The 21,083-nt window shown below is 41.0% G+C and overlaps 1 protein-coding gene across 2 annotated transcripts in view; it reads right to left on the bottom strand.

Annotated features, from left to right (window-relative positions):
* LOC139184054 (adhesion G protein-coupled receptor E2-like) overlaps nucleotides 1-18,308 on the bottom strand; it is a 1,114,856-nt gene extending 1,096,548 nt beyond the window's left edge. Inside the window, exons 1-12 of one of the 2 annotated variants that reach the window (XM_070792642.1) lie at nucleotides 18,174-18,308; nucleotides 15,037-15,090; nucleotides 14,385-14,504; nucleotides 11,180-11,326; nucleotides 9,714-9,767; nucleotides 9,291-9,425; nucleotides 6,857-6,903; nucleotides 6,683-6,760; nucleotides 6,125-6,302; nucleotides 876-983; nucleotides 471-691; nucleotides 106-285 (exon numbers count right to left, since the gene is read on the bottom strand). In XM_070792642.1, the coding sequence (XP_070648743.1) occupies nucleotides 106-285; nucleotides 471-691; nucleotides 876-983; nucleotides 6,125-6,302; nucleotides 6,683-6,760; nucleotides 6,857-6,903; nucleotides 9,291-9,425; nucleotides 9,714-9,767; nucleotides 11,180-11,326; nucleotides 14,385-14,504; nucleotides 15,037-15,090; nucleotides 18,174-18,240 (1,389 nt within the window). In that variant the 5' untranslated portion in view covers nucleotides 18,241-18,308. The remainder of the gene's footprint in view (nucleotides 1-105; nucleotides 286-470; nucleotides 692-875; nucleotides 984-6,124; nucleotides 6,303-6,682; nucleotides 6,761-6,856; nucleotides 6,904-9,290; nucleotides 9,426-9,713; nucleotides 9,768-11,179; nucleotides 11,327-14,384; nucleotides 14,505-15,036; nucleotides 15,091-18,173) is intronic. The other variant, XM_070792641.1, reaches the window with a different exon arrangement.
* Between the last annotated feature and the right edge of the window lie 2,775 nt (nucleotides 18,309-21,083).

Here is a 21,083-nt window from a genome sequence, read left to right as displayed (position 1 = left end):
TACTGATGTGCGATAACTGGGAGACGGTATTTTTTTCAGGTTTTACATGTGTTAGAATTTGTTCCACATCAAGATATTGAATGCAGCCCCTCTGAGGGGTGTCACCTGCACATCGTAGTAGGCCATGAGGACAGCAAAGCTGCTGAAGTGGGTGCACTGGCAGGTGGTGCTGTCGTCTCTGTTGTCCATTGTCCTGCAGCCTCTGGTTGCCCAATGACCACTTCTATTCTGGCCCTGCTCCCAGAAGACACAGTGCACCTTCCCCTTTGTTTCAGGGGTCCTTGACTGTAGAAACAGGAAATAGGTTTGAGCTGGTGGTTCTGTTGCTCAGAAATGCTGACCCAAATCTAGCTCATGATGGACTTTCCTTGGGATATGATGCACCCATGATGGACATCCCTGAAGCACAAAGGCTGTGCCCAGGACTCAGGTCTCTCCCACACCCATAGCTTCATCCCCTCAGGACTCACATGTTTGAAGACAAATTTGACTGGAGAACTGAGGTTCTGTGTGTTACTGTTGCTGATAAAAACAGATATGACATCTGACAGCAGGATAGGGGGAATTTCCTGCAGCAATTCCCCACGTGTCTCATGTGGAACTGCCTGTTCCTCAGCGTCCACAATCAGGGGGACTTTATCCAGCAACTTTTCAATCCCAGGTATGGAGACAAGGCCCACCACAATGGGACCTGCAGGACAAAGGCAAGGTTGATATCTTGGGGTATCCATGACTCCTCCTTTAATTAACTATTTCCCTGTGGCCCCACCATTACCTATAGTTTCCTTTAAAGTATACATTTCTGTTTATTGCTTCTTTGAGTATCATGTTCCATTTTGAATTCCTAGGGATCTGTACCCTGCCACAACCATTACCTGAGTCATTAGATTCATGCACTGCATCCCAGATCAGTATCATCTTTATGTTATTCTGAATCAAGGTGACATTCTTATCTTCTTTATCCAGTGCCTTCAGTGACATTTCTGAGTTGTGAGGGTTATAGAAGGGAGTTAGATTAGTAATTGTGGCTATGATGGTACACATACTACCATTATTTGCATACATAAAAATAAGTATTTTAATATATTATGTGCTGTGTGCTGCCCTTATTTGGTCAATCATGTCCAAAACTTTGCAACCCCATGGGTGGTAGCCTGCCAAGCTCCTCTGTCCATGGGGATTCTCTAGGCAGAATACTGGAGTGGGATATCATGCCCTCCTCTAGGAGACCTTCCTAACCCAGGGATCAAGCCCAGGTATCCTGCATTGTAAACTTTGGATTAATATTGGAACCTTTACTGTTGATCCACTAGGGAAGCTCAATAATATTAGTCTTGGTAGCCTATCCCTTCTCCAAGGGATCTTCCTGATGCAGGAATCAAATCAGGGTCTCCTGTATTGCAGGAAGATTCTTTACCAGCTGAGCTACCAGGAAAGCCCCTTAATATATTATATAAATATGTAGACAGTTTATATATTACATAATATATATTATATGGGCTTCTGTGGTAGCTCAGGAAATGATATATTTTTATCATTGATTTACATGATATCTAAATATGATGTCAAAATATCTAAATCATATGACATATATAAATGATTATGTATCATTTTATCAATAATATATAAATAATATTTATAATAATGTATATTATAAATAATGATATTATTGTTTTAAGCAATATCATTTGGTACAATAATAGTGGTATATACATATATCATTTAAATTTACAAAGGATTGTAAGAGAACATATGAGCAATTATTCAACAACATGAAATGCAACCTAAATAAAATGGAGAAATTCCTATAGACACAAAATACAAAAAGTTGATTTAAGAAAATGGAAAATCAGAGCAATCCAGTAACAGATAAGTAGATTGAATCAGTATCCAAAACTTTACAAAATGAAAAGACCAGAACAGATGGCTTCTATAGTGAATGCTCTCAGGCGTTCTGGAAAAAGTTAATACTAATCCTTTGTAAACTTTTCTATAGAATAGAAGAGAAATAACTCTACCTAAATAGTTCTATGAGACCATCATTATCCCAAGAACAAAACAAGATAATGCATTACAGCAATCCCAATAAACCAATGTCAATTTGAACATAGATACACAAATAGTCAACAAAATATAAGGAAAAATTTTATCCAAGGAAACTCAAGACTTGTATATTGAACACTACAAAGGACTGTTGAAAGTAATTAGAAACTCTAAATAAATCATAAGACATCCTGTGGTCATGGATCAGAACCATCATATTAAGATCTCAACAGTCCCCAAAATGATTTATCGACTCAATGCAATCTGTATCAAAATTCTGACATCATTAAATTAATTTTCAGCAGAAATGGAAAGTTCATCCTAAAATCCATAATGGACTGCAAGTGACCTGGATAAACAAAGCAATCTTAAAGGTGAAAAACAAATTTGGAGGCATTACAATTTCTGATTTCAAAACTTACTGCCAACCTACAGTATTCAAAATGGTGGGAAATTGCTATATGAATACAGAGCAGTAAAACAGAACTGAGGATCCAGGAATAAATCCATGCATCTATGGTCAGTTGATTTTCACAAAGGGGTGTCAAGACCATCAATGGGCAAAGGAGAGGGTGGGAAGATTTGGGAGAATGGCATTGAAACATGTAAAATATCATGTAAGAAACGAGTTGCCAGTCCAGGTTCGATGCAGGATACTGGATGCTTGGGGCTAGTGCACTGGGACGACCCAGAGGGATGGTATGGGGAGGGAGGAGGGAGGAGGGTTCAGGATGGGTAACACATGTATACCTGTGGCGGATTCATTTTGATATTTGGCAAAACTAATACAATTATGTAAAGTTTAAAAATAAGATAAAATTAGAAAAAAAATAAGACAAAAAAAAATAAAATAAATAATACTAAAAAAAAAAAAAAAACACAATGAGACATCCAGCTTTCCACAAGCAATGAAGGAATTCAGTGACCTACTTCATATAATAAATTTTAATAAAGAAATGGGTCAAAGACCCCTTGGGGTCAAAATGGCTCAAAGATCTACATTTAAAAGTTAAAACTAAAACAAGTAGGACAAAAACACATGAGTAACTCTTCCTGACCTTGGATTTGGAAATGGACTATTAGATATGGAGTAATTATGCAGGAGCAACAAAAGTGCCAATAGATTATATGGACTTCATCAAAATGGAAATATCTATTCATTAAAGTGAAAAGACCACAAAAAAGTGAAAAGGTAATCTACAGAATGGGAGAATATATTTGCAAAGACATATCTGATAGGATCTAAATTAAGATCTATGAAGATCTCTTATAGCTTAACAACCAAATGTAAAAAATTGAAATTGAAAAGAAAGAAAAATACCCGAGTAGGTGTTTCTCCAATAAAATATAGACAAATTCAACAATGACATGAAAAGAGGTTCAACATCTTAGTCACTAGGGAAATGCAGACAGAACCATGATGAGATATCACCTGACACACACTAGAATGGCTACAAGAAAAAGAAAGCAAAATGGAAGTAACGTGTTGCTGAGGATGAGGAAATTGGAACCCTCATACATTGCTGTTGATAATGTAAAATGAAGAAAAAGCCACTGTGGAAAACTCGTTTGGTGGTTCCTCAAAAAGCTGAAAATAGAACTACCACATCACCAAACAGTTTTACACCCTATTATGTGCCCCAAAGAACTTTATTCAACAGTTATTCAAATCAAAACTTATGCTACAGGGACTTCCCTGGTGGTACAGTGCTTCCAGGACTCCATGCTTACAATGCAAGAGACACAGTTTTGGTCTCTGGTCAGGGAATTAAGATCCTACTTCCCATATGCTGTGAGGTGCACAGAAAAGAAACACCACATTCATAGTAGCTTTGGTCACAACAGTCAAAAGGTGGCAGTCAGCCAAAGTCCATCAATGGATGAATGGATAAACAAAAGGAGGTACATCCATGTACAATACATTATTATTCAGCCATAAAAGAATGAAATACTGATACATGCTACAACATGGATGAAACTTGGAAACATTATGCTAGGTGAAAGAAGCTAAACATTCAGGTCATATATCTTTAATTCTATTTATACAAAATTTCCAGCATGGCAAATTCATAGAGAAAGAAAACAAATCAGTGGTTGGCAGGTACCAGGGGAACAGAGGATTGAGGAGTGTTTGCTTAGTGGCTACAGTTTTTACTTTGGGAGAGTTGAAGTTATTTTATAAATAAAGGTTATGATTACAACCTTGCTGCTGCTGCTAAGTTGCTTCAGTCGTGTCTGACTGTGCGACCCCATAGACGGAGCACACCAGGCTCCCCCGTCCCTGGGATTCTCCAGGCAAGAACACTGGAGTGGGTTGCCATTTCCTTCTCCAATGCATGAAAGTGAAAAGTGAAAGTGAAGTTGCTCGGTTGTGTCCGACTCTTAGTGACCCCATGGACTGCAGGCCAACAGGCTCCTCCATCCATGGGACTCTCCAGGCAAGAGTACTGGAGTGGGGTGCCATTGCTTTCTCCGATTACAACCTTATAATGTACTAAATGCTACTAGATTTTACACTTTGATTAAAATTGTGAACTTTAGTGTCCATCAGTGGAGGAATGGGATAAAAAGATGTGATGATTATGTAGAATAGAATATTAATCTACCACAGCAAAGAATGAAATTCTGCCATTTGCAACATTGTAGATGGACCTAGAGAGTATTATGCTTAGTGAAATAAGCCAGATAAAGACAAATACTGTATATCATTTCTATGTGAAATATAAAAATAATATAAACCAATATATGCAAAACAGAAACAGATTCATTGATATTGAAAAGAAACTAGTGGTTATCAAAAGGGAGATGGTAGGGTGTAAGGGCAAGCTAGGGTTATGGGATTAATAAGTGCAAACTGCTATGGCAACCCACTCCAGTGTTCTTGCCTGGAGAATCCCAGGGATGGGGGAGCCTGGTGGGCTTCCATCTATGGGGTCCCACAGAGTCGGACACGGCTGAAGCAACTTAGCATCAGCAGCAGCAGCTATGTTTAAAATAGATAAGCAACAGGGATATATTGTTTAGGATAAGGAATATAGCCATTGTCCTGTAAGAACTTGTAATCAAGTGTATTCTGTAAAAATACCAAATTACTATGCTGCACTCCTGAAACTACTATAAATAAAAATAAATTAAAAAAAAAAATAAATAATTGTGCTAAACAAAACAAATACTCAATTGAAACAGATTATACCTACATGACAAATAACATGAGAAAGTTATGTTATTCCAAATTAAAAATTTTCCCTTTTGTAACCATTTCTATTTTGTCTTAAACTTTTCATTATCATTATTTTTATGCTTATAATTTATTTACAATGAAAGTGTATATTGTATATAATTTTATTCATTTATGTTTTTCTTACTGAGGTATAATTGACAGGTATAGTGACTCCATACTTGAATATATTGCAAAACAATCACCACAAAAACTAGCTAAAATCTGTCATCATACAGAGTTCCAAATTTTTCTGTGGTAAGTCCTTTTAAGATGTACTTTCATAGCAATTTAAAATACACAGTACAGTACTATTAACTATAGTTACCATGTTGTACATTCCAGTAACTTATTTTTAACTGGAAGCTTGTACCTTTTGACTTCTTTGCACCATTTCCTGTACTGCTATCCTTGTCTCTGGCAATCACCAATCTGTTCTCTATGTTGATGACCTTGGTGTTTGTATAGTTTTTTGAAAGTGTTAGTGGCTCAGTTGTGTCTGACTCTGCAACCCACGGACTGTAGACTGCAAGGCTCCTCTGCCCATGGGATTCTCCAGAAAATAGTACTGGAGTGGGTTGCCGTTCCCTTCTCCAAGGGAACTTCCTGACTCAGCAATCAAGCTCAGGTCTCCTGCATTGCAGGCTGACTCTACCATCTGAACCATTAGAGAAACCAGGGTATTTGTCTTCCTCTGTCTTATTGTTTTGCTTAGCACAATAATTTATTTATTTTTAAAAATTTATTTTTGTTTATGAGGTCAACTTGAAATACAACCCTGGTCACTGGGCTCTAGTGAGGTTGGGAAAGGAATGAACCAGGAATGAGCAGAGCAGGAGCCTGGAGGCTGTTCCAGGTAATTACCTGTGCCTGAAGGTGAACTGAAGTGCAGTGATTCATTGTTCAGGGACTTGCTCAGTCCTCTCAAGACAGTTTCCAGGCCAATGAGCAGGTTAGAGGCCACAAGGTGCTGTTCTGAGTTGGGCAAGGTTTCTAGGTCCCGGGGGGCCTCCAGCATTTCATCCACCCCCTGTATGAGGTTCTGTGGAGATAAGGACACAGAGCCAGTAGATCACACACCTGAGAGGTTGTATGAAGCCATTACCCACCCACTCACAGAAAACAGAGATTGGAAACTGTTTGAGGGATAAAGGCAGTGCCAGGTAGGATTCTTTGGGTGGTCTTTGCATCTGGAATCCAGCCATTCAGAGGTCAATCTTGTACATGAATGCCAAGGATGATGCAAACCTAATATTCAGGGGCTGCAAGATTAAAGGTTTTTAAAAGGTGCATGTGGGAGTGACTACACATGGCAGGGCCTCGGAGCAGTGCACCATTATGTTGAAATATCTCCTCCTGGACCAGATTTTCCCACAGGACCTGTGGGAAGCCTCCACCTGCCTCCCTGGGTCCTACCCTTACCTGGATAGTGTCCTGGACAGGGACTGACTCCACATTTTCACTAAGATTCTGGACTCTGTTGAAGAAGCAGGAGAGCATCTGGGGGGGAAGAATATGAGGAGGTTAGAACTTGGGGGAAATAGGTGGGCTATATGGAGGGATTTCCTGTTGTGTGTTGTCTGCTGGGCCACTCACCGAGCTGTTGATACTTGAGGGTGCGGTCCAGGTGTGGATGGAGATCTCTGCAGGGAACAGTACGGTGGATCATTAGGGGTGAGAGCATTTGTGTGTGTGTATGTTGTGAGTGCGATCTGTGGTCAGGTCAGGCCAGGTACCATCCCAGACATTAATCCCTGAATAGTTGGTTCCTCAGAATAACAGTTTAAGAAGAACCATGAACGTAAGAATGAATCAAAAAGAAGGAACAGAATGCTCGATCCTGTATATTCTGATTAGGGAACCAAAGACTTTATGGCTTCACAGGACTCATAACATCATGATGAGTCAGGGCAGCTGTCTGGTCCCCCCAGATCAGAGTCCTCATCTCTGGACCTAAGGGTTTCCCTTCTAAGGCCCCAGACCCAGGTGGAGGGTCTTCAGTAAGACAGAACAAGATATAGGAGGGATGCACAACTGAGGGATTCAAATTCAACCTCTAACTGGGCATTGAGACTTCTTCCTGTCTTCTTAGATAGTGGCAGTCACTGGAGACCTGTCTTAAATGTTGATGAGATGAGATGGAATTGAGTGCAGGATAGTGGAAATGGGGTGTGAGGAGGGGAGGATATGAGGATCTGGAATTCCTCAACCTGATAAGTGTGCTCCTAGGAATGAGCTGGGACTAGCAGCCATATCTCTTCTCCATGTTCAGCAGCTTACAAATCTCCATGAGACACACATACAAATGCATCAAAGAAACTCTGGGAATACCTCTAGAGTGACAGAAAGACTGAACATCAGTCAAATACCTTTTTTGATAACAAAATCTGATAAAATCTACTTTTATAAAAAATATTAAGTAACACATGGATACTTGGAAAACAAAGATAATTTAAAACATAAAAAAAGAAGAAAGAAAGAAAATCACTCTTATGTCCATTACACAGATCCCTGGAAATTTCTTCAAAATTTTTTTCTCATCATATTGCACATATTCAGAATATTTTTCTTTAGTAGCAATAAATGTCCATCAAAAACTATTATCAGTAGACAAGGATTATTTCTTGTAAAAACTGTATAATTCTCCCCTACTTTTTAGTATTGTGGTAAAATTCATAAAACATAAAATGTACCATCTTATTAACTTTTTAAGCAATACAATTTCCCTTATGATTCTATATTGTTGAAAATAAAGTCTTTAAATTTTAGATCTGGATCTTGGTTCTATGACCCTACTAAATGTGTGACTTTGGATATATAACTTAAGCTCTTTGGGCCCAAATATGATTATTGAAAAAAAGATTCTGTCTTGAAAATGTAAAACTCCTAGAATAAAATATGACAGTTGGGCAAAGTGGGAGAAGGTGGGGAAAAAAATCTAAGTGTGCTAGCATCCTGGGTCTGCTGTGAGGATTGATGTGGGAAACCACAATGGTCAGTGGGGAGGAGTTTCTGGTGAGCTTGAGATAGTGAGAAAGCCTGAGCTTCCTCCTGGGAGTTTCTTTCCTTCTGTCGGTCCATTTATTCCCCCCCCCCCTTTCTTTTTGCCATAATAATAATAATAGTGTAACACTATGAATGATGATAATAGCTCTCATGTGTTGACAATTTTCTCTGCACTAAGGTCCATCTAGTCAAGACTATGGTTTTTCCAGTGGTCATGTATGGATGTGAAAGTTGGACTATAAAGAAAGCTGAGCACCGAAGAATTGATGCTTTTGAACTGTGGTTTTGGAGAAGACTCTTGAGAGTCCCTTGGACTGCAAGGAGATCCAACCAGTCCATCCTAAAGGAAATCAGTCCTGGGTGTTCATTGGAAGGACTGATGTTGAAGCTGAAACTCTGATACTTTGGCCACCTGATGGGAAGAGCTGACTCATTGGAAAAGATCCTGATGCTGGGAAAGATTGAGGGCAGGAGGAGAAGGGGACAGCAGAGGATGAGATGTTGGGTGGCATTACTGACTCAATGGACATAGGTTTGGGTGGACTCTGGCAGTTGGTGATGGACAAGGAGGCCTGGCGTGCTGTGGTTCATGGGTTCACAAAGAGTTGGACATGACTGAGCAACTGAATTGAACTGAACTGAAACTTTAGCTTTTCTTAACTAAGGTAAATATTAAATCTAAGTTCATCCATATGGGGTAGGTACAATGACTACCTCTGGTTTACAGACTAGCAAATAATGCACAGAGAGGAAAACAACTTCCTAACTGTCAAAGAGCCTGTGTCATAGCCCAGCTCTGCTGTGTCGGCTCTCAGCCCTCTTCCAACTGATCATGAAAACAAGATTACCAACTCCCCTCATACTTTCCTGTGCTGTCACTTTTATGTTATGCTTGTTAAAATACTTTTGAGCTGCTCCAATGGCTGAGGGCTCTGGAGGTCCCATTGTGTCCTCCCACAATCTCTATATACCACCCCCAAGCATATGCCACCCACAAGTTAATGCCACCCCCAAGCCTCTGTACCATCACAAGTCTCTGAGCGGCTGGTGATGACTTCCCCAGTTGAAGATGTGAATCCTGGAATGCAGCGACAGGTGTTGGCATCAACACATTTGGAGTTTGGAGGGCACCACCGAGCACAACGAGTTATGATAGAGGCTGTGTGGATGAAGATCATGGTCAGAAGACCCAAGAAACTGAGGAAGTCAGCTTCATGCTAGAGGCCCAATAGTAGAGGAGGGGAGGAAAGTGTTGAATGGCTGCCACTAGAAGTGAAAAGCCTCAGAAAACTCTGGACGTAATGGGGAAGAGTAACAGCTGTTAGTATCCTTAGAGGATACTCTTGCAGAATAAACCTCCTTTCCCAATTTTATTGGTGAGAGGACCCAGACCATGGCATACACTCTCAAGCTTATGTCACCAATGGAGCTGGGTGCAGAGACTCACTTTTAAGGTTCTGGACTGCAGTGTTCATTGTCTTCAGCAGTAGTAGATTCAGTTCTGTGGCAGAAAGACAGAGATGACAAAGAGGAGAGAGTTGAGCTCTAATTGCAACCACTGTACCCATGGCCTTTGCCTTCTTACTGGATGGCTCTGGCTCTATAGCCCATCACTCTGAGCAACATTACTGAGGCTCCTGTACTTTACTTGGAATCAAGGAATCAACACTTCCCCTCCATTTCTCAGGTCTCTTGAGGGATCAGTCACTGATAGACAGCCCCTGTGGAACCTCATGTGCTACACATTTGTAGAAAGAATAGTGCTCTCCCATCCATGCTAGCTCAGACTCTAACTCCATGAAGCTGGTCCAAGACCCATCCCTGAGCCAGGACCATCAATAAGCTTTCAGGAAGGGGTGAGGCCTGTAAAGATGATGCCAGAACAGGCCAGAGGCTCCTGGACACTGGGGACCAGACTGGGGATACAATGGAGGTCTACTTCCATCCATGCAGACTTGGTGTTGTGAGGATCCACTTCCTGTACCCTTGGAAGGCGTTTTCCAAACTGAAATGAAATGGTAAGACTCATCATCTGAGTGAGGCCAGCTTTGTGGGAGGGCTGGGTGGCTGAAGAAGGAAGCAGGTGCTGATGGATGAGGAGTGGCTGGTGTTTCTGTCTTCTTTGTCCTGGGCATCCAGCTAGGGATGCAAACTTGTGGGCTCCTTCTGTGCAAGGCTCAAGTGGTCTGAGTCAATGTAGGGCCTTTGTTGACCTCCTAAGTAGAGAGTTGGGCCAGGACAATGAAGCCCAGTGACACTCTCTCTTTCCATCTATGCCAAATGGGAGCCACTTTGAGTATATGTGGTGTGGTTCATGTCATCTACCCATTCTGACATAACATCCTCCCGGTCCCAGTCATTTGAGTTTCCCATAGGCTTGTTAATAGAAATTATTGGTCAGGGGCATGGTGGATACTTGCATAGTGAAATAGACAAAGGCTGAGTGGCCAAGGAACTGGGTAAGGTTGCCCAGGGACAGGGCTGGCTGGGGAAGATGGGACCACCCTTGAATATCCCCCTTCCAACATTTCTAGACAGAGTTCTCAGGTCCATCATTCCAGAAGAGTCTGAAAGGACCCCTAGCTTGCTCAAATCTGTATGGGATCCAGGTGAGAAAGGTCTCATCTTGGCAATTAATGATGAAGAATACAGATAATTTCCTGGGACTCATTGCACTGGACATCAACTCCTGAAATGTCTTGAATACCACTGTTCTGTTTATTTGAGAAAATAAGATGCCAAATGTCAAGGGGGCATCCAGTATTGAAGAAATGACACTCTATGTGGGGTTCTGACCCTTGTGGTTTGGAGAGAGAGGGGATACCAGTAGGTGCTGAGAACAGACCTCTGTGGCCTAGAGTAAGTGGCCAAACTTAATGAATGAGGAAATGAAAGAAATGGGTTCCTTCTTACCAAAGGTTTTTGTAGTACACTCATTCTCAAATTCTTTTTGAGAAAGAGTTCTGTTTCCTTTGCATTGACGCTGTGTGTTGTTAAAGTTCTGGCAGTCTACATATATTCCACAGGACACTTTCCATGATGGTCCACACTTGTTGATATCTGGAACACAACAGGACAAAATGTCACCTCTCAAAGGTATGAATTCCGTTGTGAATTCATATGGCACTCACCTCCATCCTGATCTTGACACAAGACTGAACTAACTCAGCTCCTCATTAGCTCTTGTAGGGTTAGGCTGAACTAGCATCAGTTGCTCCAGAAAGCTGGCTTACTGTTCTGCTCATCCCTGCTCTCTGACTATCTGCATGTACCTTGATTCAAACACTCTGCTGTGTCATATGGGGACTGGAAGGAGGTCTGCCTCCCCGCTGCAGGCCTTTTGGGGTAGACAGAAAAAATGACTTGGTTCTGGACCATATTCTTGGTTGCTGTTTGCATCATCAGGGACATGCATTTGAGCTCAAGTCATTCCTAACTGTGAGTGACAGTGACACTGAAGGCTTCCCAAGATGCTGAGGAAATGGAGGCAGTCATGGCTGGGGAATTGTCCAGAGTGATATCCATCATTTACAGCTGAGGTTAGGGGTAGGTGATCAGACTCTTACACATTGATGCCCTCAACCTCCACTTTAGTCATAGCAGTCCTAGTACACCCTACAATCTTCATCAAGCACTCCCCCAGCTCTCATGTTAAGACTTCTTGAGATTCCCCAGGATGTCTCTAGGGGAGACTTGCTCTCTCCACTTCTGTAGAAATCACATTTTATCAGAGCCTGTTATGCATAGGAAAGAGGAAGCAGCTCACAGCTGAGTCACTGCAGGTGTTGTCTGGCATTTTACCTCTCCCTGTTCCTAAACTTAGGAGGAAAGGTGCCCATGAGCCAGGTCCCCTTGGAATAGGTCAGGGAACCATAGAGCAAGTGCTGGACACCAATGCTAAAACAACAGCAACTTAGTAAAAATTCAGAAATAGAATGTTTGGCTCTTGTACATATATGATCTCCTTCCAGTCAGGGGGCCAAAGACGTTTAAAGCCTGGAAGGACTCACACGGTCATGATCAGTCAGGGTAGACAACTGGTCTTTCCCAGGTCAGAGTTTCTTATCCAGAATTTTGACATTCCCTTCTAAGGCCCCAGATCCAGGTTGTGGGTAGTATTAACATAAGGATATGAATGGAAGGGGGAGGGATGCACACCTGAGGAATTGTTGTTTGGCCCCCATCTGATCTCTGAGATTTCCTCCTCTCAGATGGAGACCCATATTAAAGGCTGAGGGATAGGGAGGAGTGAGTGGGGGCATATGGGAATGAGTGCTGGAAGGAGAAGACATGAGGATGGGAGACTCCTCAACCTGACAAGTGTAGTCCAAGGAAGGAGCTGGAATCCAGTTAAAGCATCAGCCAGATTTCCTCTCCATGTTCAAGAGTCTGCATATCTCCCTGAGACACACACATGCAAGTTCACAAAAGAATCTTTTGGATACTTCCAGGGTCAAGTAAGGGCTGTGCAGTAATTGCAACATCTTTTCCTTTCTTTGATAAAATTTACTTTCTCCCAAATTTTAAATAATACATCGATACTTACCTGTGGTGGATTCATTTTGATATTTGGCAAAACTAATACAATTATGTAAAGTTTAAAAATAAAATAAAATTTAAAAAAATAAAATACACACCAGATTTCAAAGACCAAAAAAAGAAAAAAAAAAACTTAAAAAAAAAATAAATAAAACAGGGAAAAAGTTAAAAAAAAAAGGGGGGGGGAATCACCCAGAATTCTAGTATTCTAGAATATTGTAGATTTTTTCTTTTTTTTTTCACTCATTGTTTCAAATATGCTAGGAATAATTTATTTTATTACCAATAACTCAGATTATTTTGAGCAGATGAAGAATATTTCTTGATGAAAAATCATATAATTTTCTTTTCCCTCATTAAAAAAAATTGCAGTAAAATGTCCATAACAAAAGTTTTCATCTTAACTTTATGTTTAATAATTTCCTTTTGTTGTTCTATTTTTTTGAAGAATAAAAACTCCTTGGCTTTAGACATAGTCTGTTTATACTACCTTATTAGTTATAGAACTTTGGACATCACTCAATCTCTTTGAGGCTGAATTTGCTAATTACAAAAATCAGGCTACCTTGAAATCATAAAATTCATAGAAAAAACCATACTGTATAAGCTCCTTGACATTGGTCATGGTAATAACTTTTTTTTTGGATTTGACAGCAAAAGCAAAGCAACAAAAGCAAACTAGAGAGGTGGGACTCCATCAAACTACATAGCTCTGTACAGCAAAATGAAGTGAAATCACTCAGTCGTGTCCCACCTCATGGACTCTACAACCCATCGAATTCTCCAGGCCAGAATACTTGAGTGGGTAGCTGTTACCTTCTCCAGGGGATCTTCCCGACCCAAGGATCGAACCCAGGTCTCCCACATTGCATGCAGATTCTTTACCAGCTGAGTCACAAGGGAAGCCCAAGAATTTTGGAGTGGGTAGCCTATCCCTTCTCCAGAGGATCTTTCCGACTCAGGAATTGAACCGGGGTCTTTTGCATTGCAGGCAGATTCTTTACCAACTGAGCTATCAGGGAAGACTGTACAGCAAATGAATCTATCCAAAAAATGAAAAGAAAATCTACAATATTGGATAATAATTTACAAATCATACATACATAAGGGGTTAATATCCAAAATATATAAAGAACTCATATGACTCAATAGCAAAAAAAAAAAAAAAAGAACCAAATAAAGTGATTGAGTAAAAAATGGGTAGATGACTGAATAGATGTTTTTCCAAAGAAGACTACCAAATGGCCAACAGGTACATGGAAAGGTGTTCAACATCACCAATCAATGAAATGGAAATAAAAACCAGATATCACCTCACACTTGTTAGAATAACTATTATCAAAAAGACAAGACAGAACAAGTGTTAGTGATGATGTGGAGGAAAGGACTTTTTTCCATTGTTGGTATCAAATTTGCAGCCCCTATGGGACTGCTCACTTCCTTCATGCTTTCTTAAAATGTCTCCTTTCTTATTCTCAACAAAGTGCTTCTGTGCTGCCCTCAGAGCTGAATGCTGTAGATGTACCACAGCCTCTCCCCAAATCTGCCTGAGCATTTCCACCACCCCAAGGCTCTGTACCATGGCAACTCTTCAAGGGGCTGGTGAAGCTGTCCTCAGATGCAGAACTGAATCCTGGAATGCAGCGGCAGGCATCAGTGTTGACACATGGAGGGTTTGGAGGGCACCACCAAGCACAGGCTGTGAGGGAAGAAGCAGTGGGGATGGAGGTCAAGGAATTGTCAAGGAATGAACAAAGCCTGCTTCAGGCTGGTGATCTAATAATAGAGGAAGGGAAGGAATGGATGGGATGGCTTCCATTGGAAGTTATTTTTGTTTAGTTACTAAGTCATGTCTGACTATTTGTGACCCCATGGACTTTAGCCCACCAGACTCCAGGGGATTCTCCAAGCAAGAATGCTGGAGTGAGTTGCCATTTTCCTCCTCCAGGGGATCTTCATGATCTAGGAATTAAACCTGTGTCTCTTGCATTGGCAGGCACATTCTTTACCACTGAGTCAGCTGGGAAGCCCTTTCTTGGAATAGGAAGAGACAAAAATTTCTGAGCATGTTGGAGTGTGGAGGAATAGCTTCTCTTACATTCATAAAACTGTGTCTGGACCTTACATTCAGCATAAGCCTACTTTCTTATTCCTTTGTTGGTAAGAGGACACAAACCCCAGCATATGCTCCACAGCTTATGTCACTAATGGGGCTGGCTGAACAAACTTACGTTTCTTGTTCAAGGATATGGATTCCAACGGCAAAAACAGAAGAATCAAGAATCCTGGGGGCAGAAAAACAGAAAGATGACAGAGTAGAGTCACACTCAATTTCATCTCCTGTCCCCATAGCCATTGCCACCTGGGGATGTGTTTCTGGGCCCTGTATCCCTTAGCTTTCCAGTGGCATGTCATATTCTCGAGAACTCAGTCTTTCACCTGAGTCTTGGGTCTCCCTGAGGAGTCAGTCAGCAACGGACACAGTCCTCGCGGAAAAAACAGGTGCTACAGGTAAAGGACAGGCAATATATAGACCTACAGCTGATGTTAGCAACACATCTTTGAAATTCCAACCTCTTCCAGTGGAAGTGTTAAATTGTGGAGGAGAAAGTTCTTTAGATTGTTGTACCTAGGTTATTTGTTCTCTGACAGTGGCAGAAATCTGCTCTGAAGGTTTCTCTTTCAGGATCTCTCTTCATGTTTAACATAAATGACACAGATGGGTATGGGTAGTAGAAATGAAACAGCCCTGAGTTGGAGCCCTAGCTCACAATTATATCAGCAGGGCATGGAGCCCTGGATCAGGAGACAGGGAGTTTAGAGCATGTGAGAAGTAAGAACTAAGGCAACTTCTAAGGTAGAAGAACTAAGGTAGAGTCAATATAACCTTGTTAAATGGCCTCTCCACATATAGCACCAATAACTTCTATGAAACTGAAAGAGTTAGTGGCTCAGTCATGTCTGACTCTTTGTGAGCCCAAGAACTGTAGCCCACAAGGTGACTCCTCTGTCCATGGAATTCTCCAGGCAAGAATACTAGAGTAGGTAGCCATTCCTTTCTCCAGGGCATCTTCCCCATCCAGGGATCAAATCTGGGACTCCTGCATTTCAGCAGATTCTTTACCATCTGAGCCACCAGGGAAGTCCAATGACTTCTAAACTTCCAAGTGAACTCCTGGTCCTGCTATAGTGTATCAAGAGCACAGCCTTTTTTCTTGATCTCCCAGTTTGGTCTGAGAAAATGAGTTACTGATCAAGTTTTCTGTTATGAAAATAACCCTTATATGTGGAATCTAAACAGAAATAATACAAATTAACTTACAAAACAGAAAGAGTCTCATAGACATAGATAATGAACTTATGGTTGCCGGGGGGGTGGGGGGTGGGAAGAATGGAGGAAGGGATATTTAGGGAGTTGGGGATGGACATGTACACACTGCTACATTTGAAATGGATAACTAACAAGGACCTACTGCATAGCACAGGGAACTCTGCTCAATGTTATGTGGCAACCAGGATGGGAGGAATTTCGGGGGAGAATGGATACATGTACATGTAATGGTCGAGTCCCTTCACTGTTCACCTGAAACTATCACAACATTATTAATTGGACATATGTGTGTGTGTGTGTGTTAATCACTCAGACGTGTCTTACTCTTTGCAATCCCATGGACTGCAGCCCACCAGGCTCCTTTGTCCATGAAATTCTCCAGACAGAGATACTGGAGTGGACTGCCATTCTCTTCTCCAGGGGATCTTCTTGACCCAGGGATCAAACCCACATCTCATTATGTCTCCTGCATTGGTAGGCGGGTTCTTTACCTTCTGTGCTACCTGGAAAGCCCCTAATTGGCTACACTCCAATACAAAATGAAAGTTTAAAAAAATGAATAAAGAAAATAACTATGGATGCAAAGATAAAATTTACTCTTATAGGCAATATGTGGAGCACGTATTAGAGTCTGTTATCTTATCCATGGGAGCCAGTGAACCCTATGAAAATTTTTTACGATCTGTGAGTCTGCACAGAATTTTCCCCAAATGTGCCCAGAATTAAGAAAGTCATGTTTCACAAAGAAGATAAGAAATATGGCCATTCTCATAAAAAACAGAAAACAATTTACAAGCAATGAGGACAACATATAAGGAACATTTGACTTACTAGGTAACAGGTATTATTCTAAACAGTGAAGAAAATAAAGATTCATCAGAATTAAGCTGACCTTTCTGATACTGTTTTTTCACCAATTTACTATTGAAAGTGTTGGTCACTCAGTTGTGTCCAATTCTTTGCCTCCCCATAGGCTGCAGCCCACTAGGCTCCTTTGTCCATGGGATTTTCTAGGCAAGAATACTGGAGTGGTTTCCCTCAAATCATTCCATCCCACATAAAGCCTATAGATTAAGTAATGGTGTTTTTCTTATGCCATTAGAATTTTCACATAGGTTGGTTTTATACTCTTCTGAAAAAAAAAAAAAAGTTTACCAGGCTTGTCTCAGCCATAGTACCCAGATATTTTGTCAAACACTAGTCTAGATGCTGCTGCAGAGTTTTGTTTTGCTTTTTAAAAATGAGATTAACATTTAAGGCAGGGCTTCCCAGGTCACTCAGTGGTAAAGAATCTGCCTGCCTAGCAGGAGATGCGGGTTCAGCCTCTGGGCTGGGAAGATCACCTGGAGAAGAAATTAGCAACTTGCTCCAGTGTTTTTGTCTGGGAGATCCTATGTACAGAGAAGCCTGGTGGATTACAGTCCATCGGGTCCCAAAGAATCTGAGATGACTTTGGGATTAAACATGCATGCACACACACATTTAAATCCATAGACTTTGAGTAAAGCAGATTACTCTCCATTATATAGGTGATCCTTTTTCAAACAGTTGAAAACCTTATAGTAAAAAGACTGACCTCACTGAGGAAGAGAGAATTCTTCCAGATTGCATTTGGACTTGAGAAGCAGCATTAGGTCTTCCCAAGGTTTCCAGCCTGGCTCCCTGTCCTGTCGATTTTGAACTTTCCAACCTCCGCAGTCCCATGAACCAGTTCCTTCAATAAACCCCTTTCTCTTTCCTTCTCTCTAAACATTCCAGTGAATTCTCTTTCTCAGGAAAACCTGGACTAATACAGGTGGCAAAACGAGATGTCTTTAAGTCTCCAATTTGCCCAGAAGTAAGTTTGACCAGTTTTCTCCTTTGAAACTTACTATCAGTGTGCTAATATCCTTAAAATTTCTACTTGTCTATCCCTTATAGAGATAGTAGGAAAGCAAGTTAAATATCAAGGATGAAAGAAAGAAGAGAATATTTGCAGACGGATAGAGTCCCCAAACAGCTCTATTTGTCTATACCCCGTGTTATCATTCTACACACCTGGAAGCAACCTTAGATAGCCGTTTTTCATGATGTAGAGACCAGCAAGTTCAGCCACGGAAGACATCTGATCTTGGTCTGTGCGTGTTGAAAAGACTTCTTGTTTTAAGTGTTACTTGCACTTTGAATAAGTTGACTGAGGAAAATGCTGATCTGGATTCTTTCTTCCCTTTTAATCTGCCCTATGATTAGCTTCTTAGAAACTGCAGTTCTGTTTTTAAACTATGTGCATGGTATTTATACTGAATTAGTATTTGGGCTTCCCTTGTGGCTCAACTGATAAAGAATCTGCCTGCAATGTAGGAGACCCCGATTCGATTCCTGGGTCAGGAAAATCCACTGGAGAAGGGAAAGGCTACCTACTCCAGTATTCCAGCCTGGAGAATTCCATGAACTGCATAGTCCATGGGGTCATAAAGAGTGGGACACGACTGAGTGACTTTCACATAGTGTTTGTACTGAAATACTCATTGAAGGTGGTTTTTTAATCTTTTTGGTATCAGCTCAGTTCAGTTCACTCAGTCATGTCAGACTCTCTGCAGCCTCATGAACCGCAGCATGCCAGGCCTCGCTGTCCATCACCAACTTTCAGGGTCCACCCAAACTCATTTCCATTGAGTCGGTGATGCCATCCAACCATCTTATGTTCTGTTGTCCCCTTCTCTTCCTGACCTCAATCTTTCCCAGCATCAGGGTCTTTTCCAATGAGTCAACTCTTTGCATGAGGTGGCCAAAGTATTGGAGTTTCAGCTTCAACATCAGTCCTTCCAGTGAACACCCAGGACTGATCTCCTTTAGGCTTGACTCATTAGATCTCCTTGTAGTCCAAGGGACTCTAAAGAGTCTTCTCCAACACCACAATTCAAAAACATCAATTCCTCGGTGCTCAGCTTTCTTCACAGTCCAACTCTCACATCCGTACATGACCACTGGAAAAACTATAGCCTTGACCAGACAGACCTTTGTTGGCAAAGTAGTGTCTCTGCTTTTGAATATGCTATCTAGGTTAGTCATAACTTTCCTTCCAAGGAGTAAGCGTCTTTTAATTTCATGGCTGCAATCACCATCTGCAGTGATTTTGGAGCCCAGAAAAATAGTCAACCACTGTTTCCCCATCTATCTGCCATGAAGTGATGGGACCGGATGCCATGATCTTTGTTTTCTGAATGTTGAGCTTTAAGCAAACTTTTTCACTCTCTGAAGGTGTGATACTATGTATAAGAAAACCTCCCCAACATGAATAATCATATTGGACTTTTTACCTCTGTGAGGCCTTTAGGTCAGAGTGAGCAGAATTATATATTTATTATTGATTAGTGGACATTTAAAAATTGTGTTGTAATGGGCACATAACATGATATTAGTTTCAAATGTGAAATGGGATTATTTGATATTTGTATATATTGCCAAATGATTACCAAAATAAGTCGTTAACATCCATCACCACACACAGTTACAAATTGTTTTTGCTTGTGATAGGAAATTTCAAATTTTTGGCCAATTCAAAATTAACTTAATAAAAAATTCAACTGAATTAGGCAAGTTAACTCATAGGCAGGTATTCTTTGATGTCCCTCACATTTATTTTCTTAGTCATCAAGGTCCAAGAGCTCCAGTTTTGAACAAAGATGACCACCAACCCCCCCCCCACCCCGCCGCCCCATTTCTAAGGTACATTCTATTTGACCATAAACAGCTACGGTGCCCCATCCCCAGTCAGAGATTGGTTTCAGAATGGATTGGTGACTCCGTTCTTGCAATGAGGACCAAAAGCTGTGGGGCTTCTAGTAAGATTCCTCCTTCCTAAGAAAAAAACCCTGATATCCCTTTTCTTTCTGAGCATTGCAATTTCTGGATGCAATGCTGGAATGGCTCCATCCAGCAGCCTGAAAAGGGGCACCAATCCAGTCAGAAAGGCAGAGCAGAAAAATGGACCTTGATGACATTGTTGATCAGCTCAATCACCCAATGCTGAAGTTTGTTTGACCTCAGAACTTCCGAATATGTAAGACAATAAATTTCCTGATTGCTTAATCTGGTGAGTATGGAGAGAGGGAGAGAGAGAGAGAGAGAGAGAGGAGGGAGGGGGAGAGAAAGAGGTGGGGGAGAGAGAGAGAGAGAGAGAGAATGCCTCTCACTGTGATTACTGTCAACGGATAAGACTGATTTAGAAGAATCATTAAATTCTGAACGGAATATTGAAAAAAAAAAGCTTTATTTTGTTAGAAACTTTGTAATACAATATTATTAGGTATTGTTGCTTTGTTGCACGTTATATCTACATGACTTATTTTATAACTGGATACGTGTACCTTTGGATCCCCTTCACCCACTCCCCCTCTCTGTTCTCTGTTCTCTATATTTACAAAGTTGTTTTTTGTCCTATCTTGCTTCTCTAAATCTTTTAGAGTCTTATGTTTGTCTGATATATAAGATGTTTATACACATGCTAATAATGCTCAAAATTCTTCAGGCCAGGCTTCAGCAATACATGAACCGTGAACTTCCAGATGTTCAAGCTGGTTTTAGAAAAGGCAGAAGAACCAGAGATCAAATTGCCAACATCTGCTGGATCATGGGAAAAGCAAGAGAGCTCCAGAAAAACATCTATTTCTGCTTTATTGACTATGACAAAGCCTTTGACTATGTGGATCACAATCAACTGTGGAAAATTCTGAAAGAGATGGGAATACCAGACCATCTGACCTGCCTCTTGAGAAACCTGTATGAAGGTTAGGAAGCAACAGTTAGAACTGGACATGGAACAACAAACTGGTTCCAAATAGGAAAAGGAGTCCATCAAGGCTGTATATTGTCACCCTGCTTATTTAACTTATATGCAGAGTACATCATGAGAAACGCTGACTGGAAGAAGCACAAGCTGGAATCAAGATTGCTGGGAGAAATATC

This window comes from Bos indicus, chromosome 7 (assembly GCF_029378745.1).
Source record: "Bos indicus isolate NIAB-ARS_2022 breed Sahiwal x Tharparkar chromosome 7, NIAB-ARS_B.indTharparkar_mat_pri_1.0, whole genome shotgun sequence".
In the NCBI taxonomy this organism is placed as follows: domain Eukaryota; kingdom Metazoa; phylum Chordata; class Mammalia; order Artiodactyla; family Bovidae; genus Bos; species Bos indicus.
This window is presented reverse-complemented; position numbering and strand designations above follow the sequence as displayed.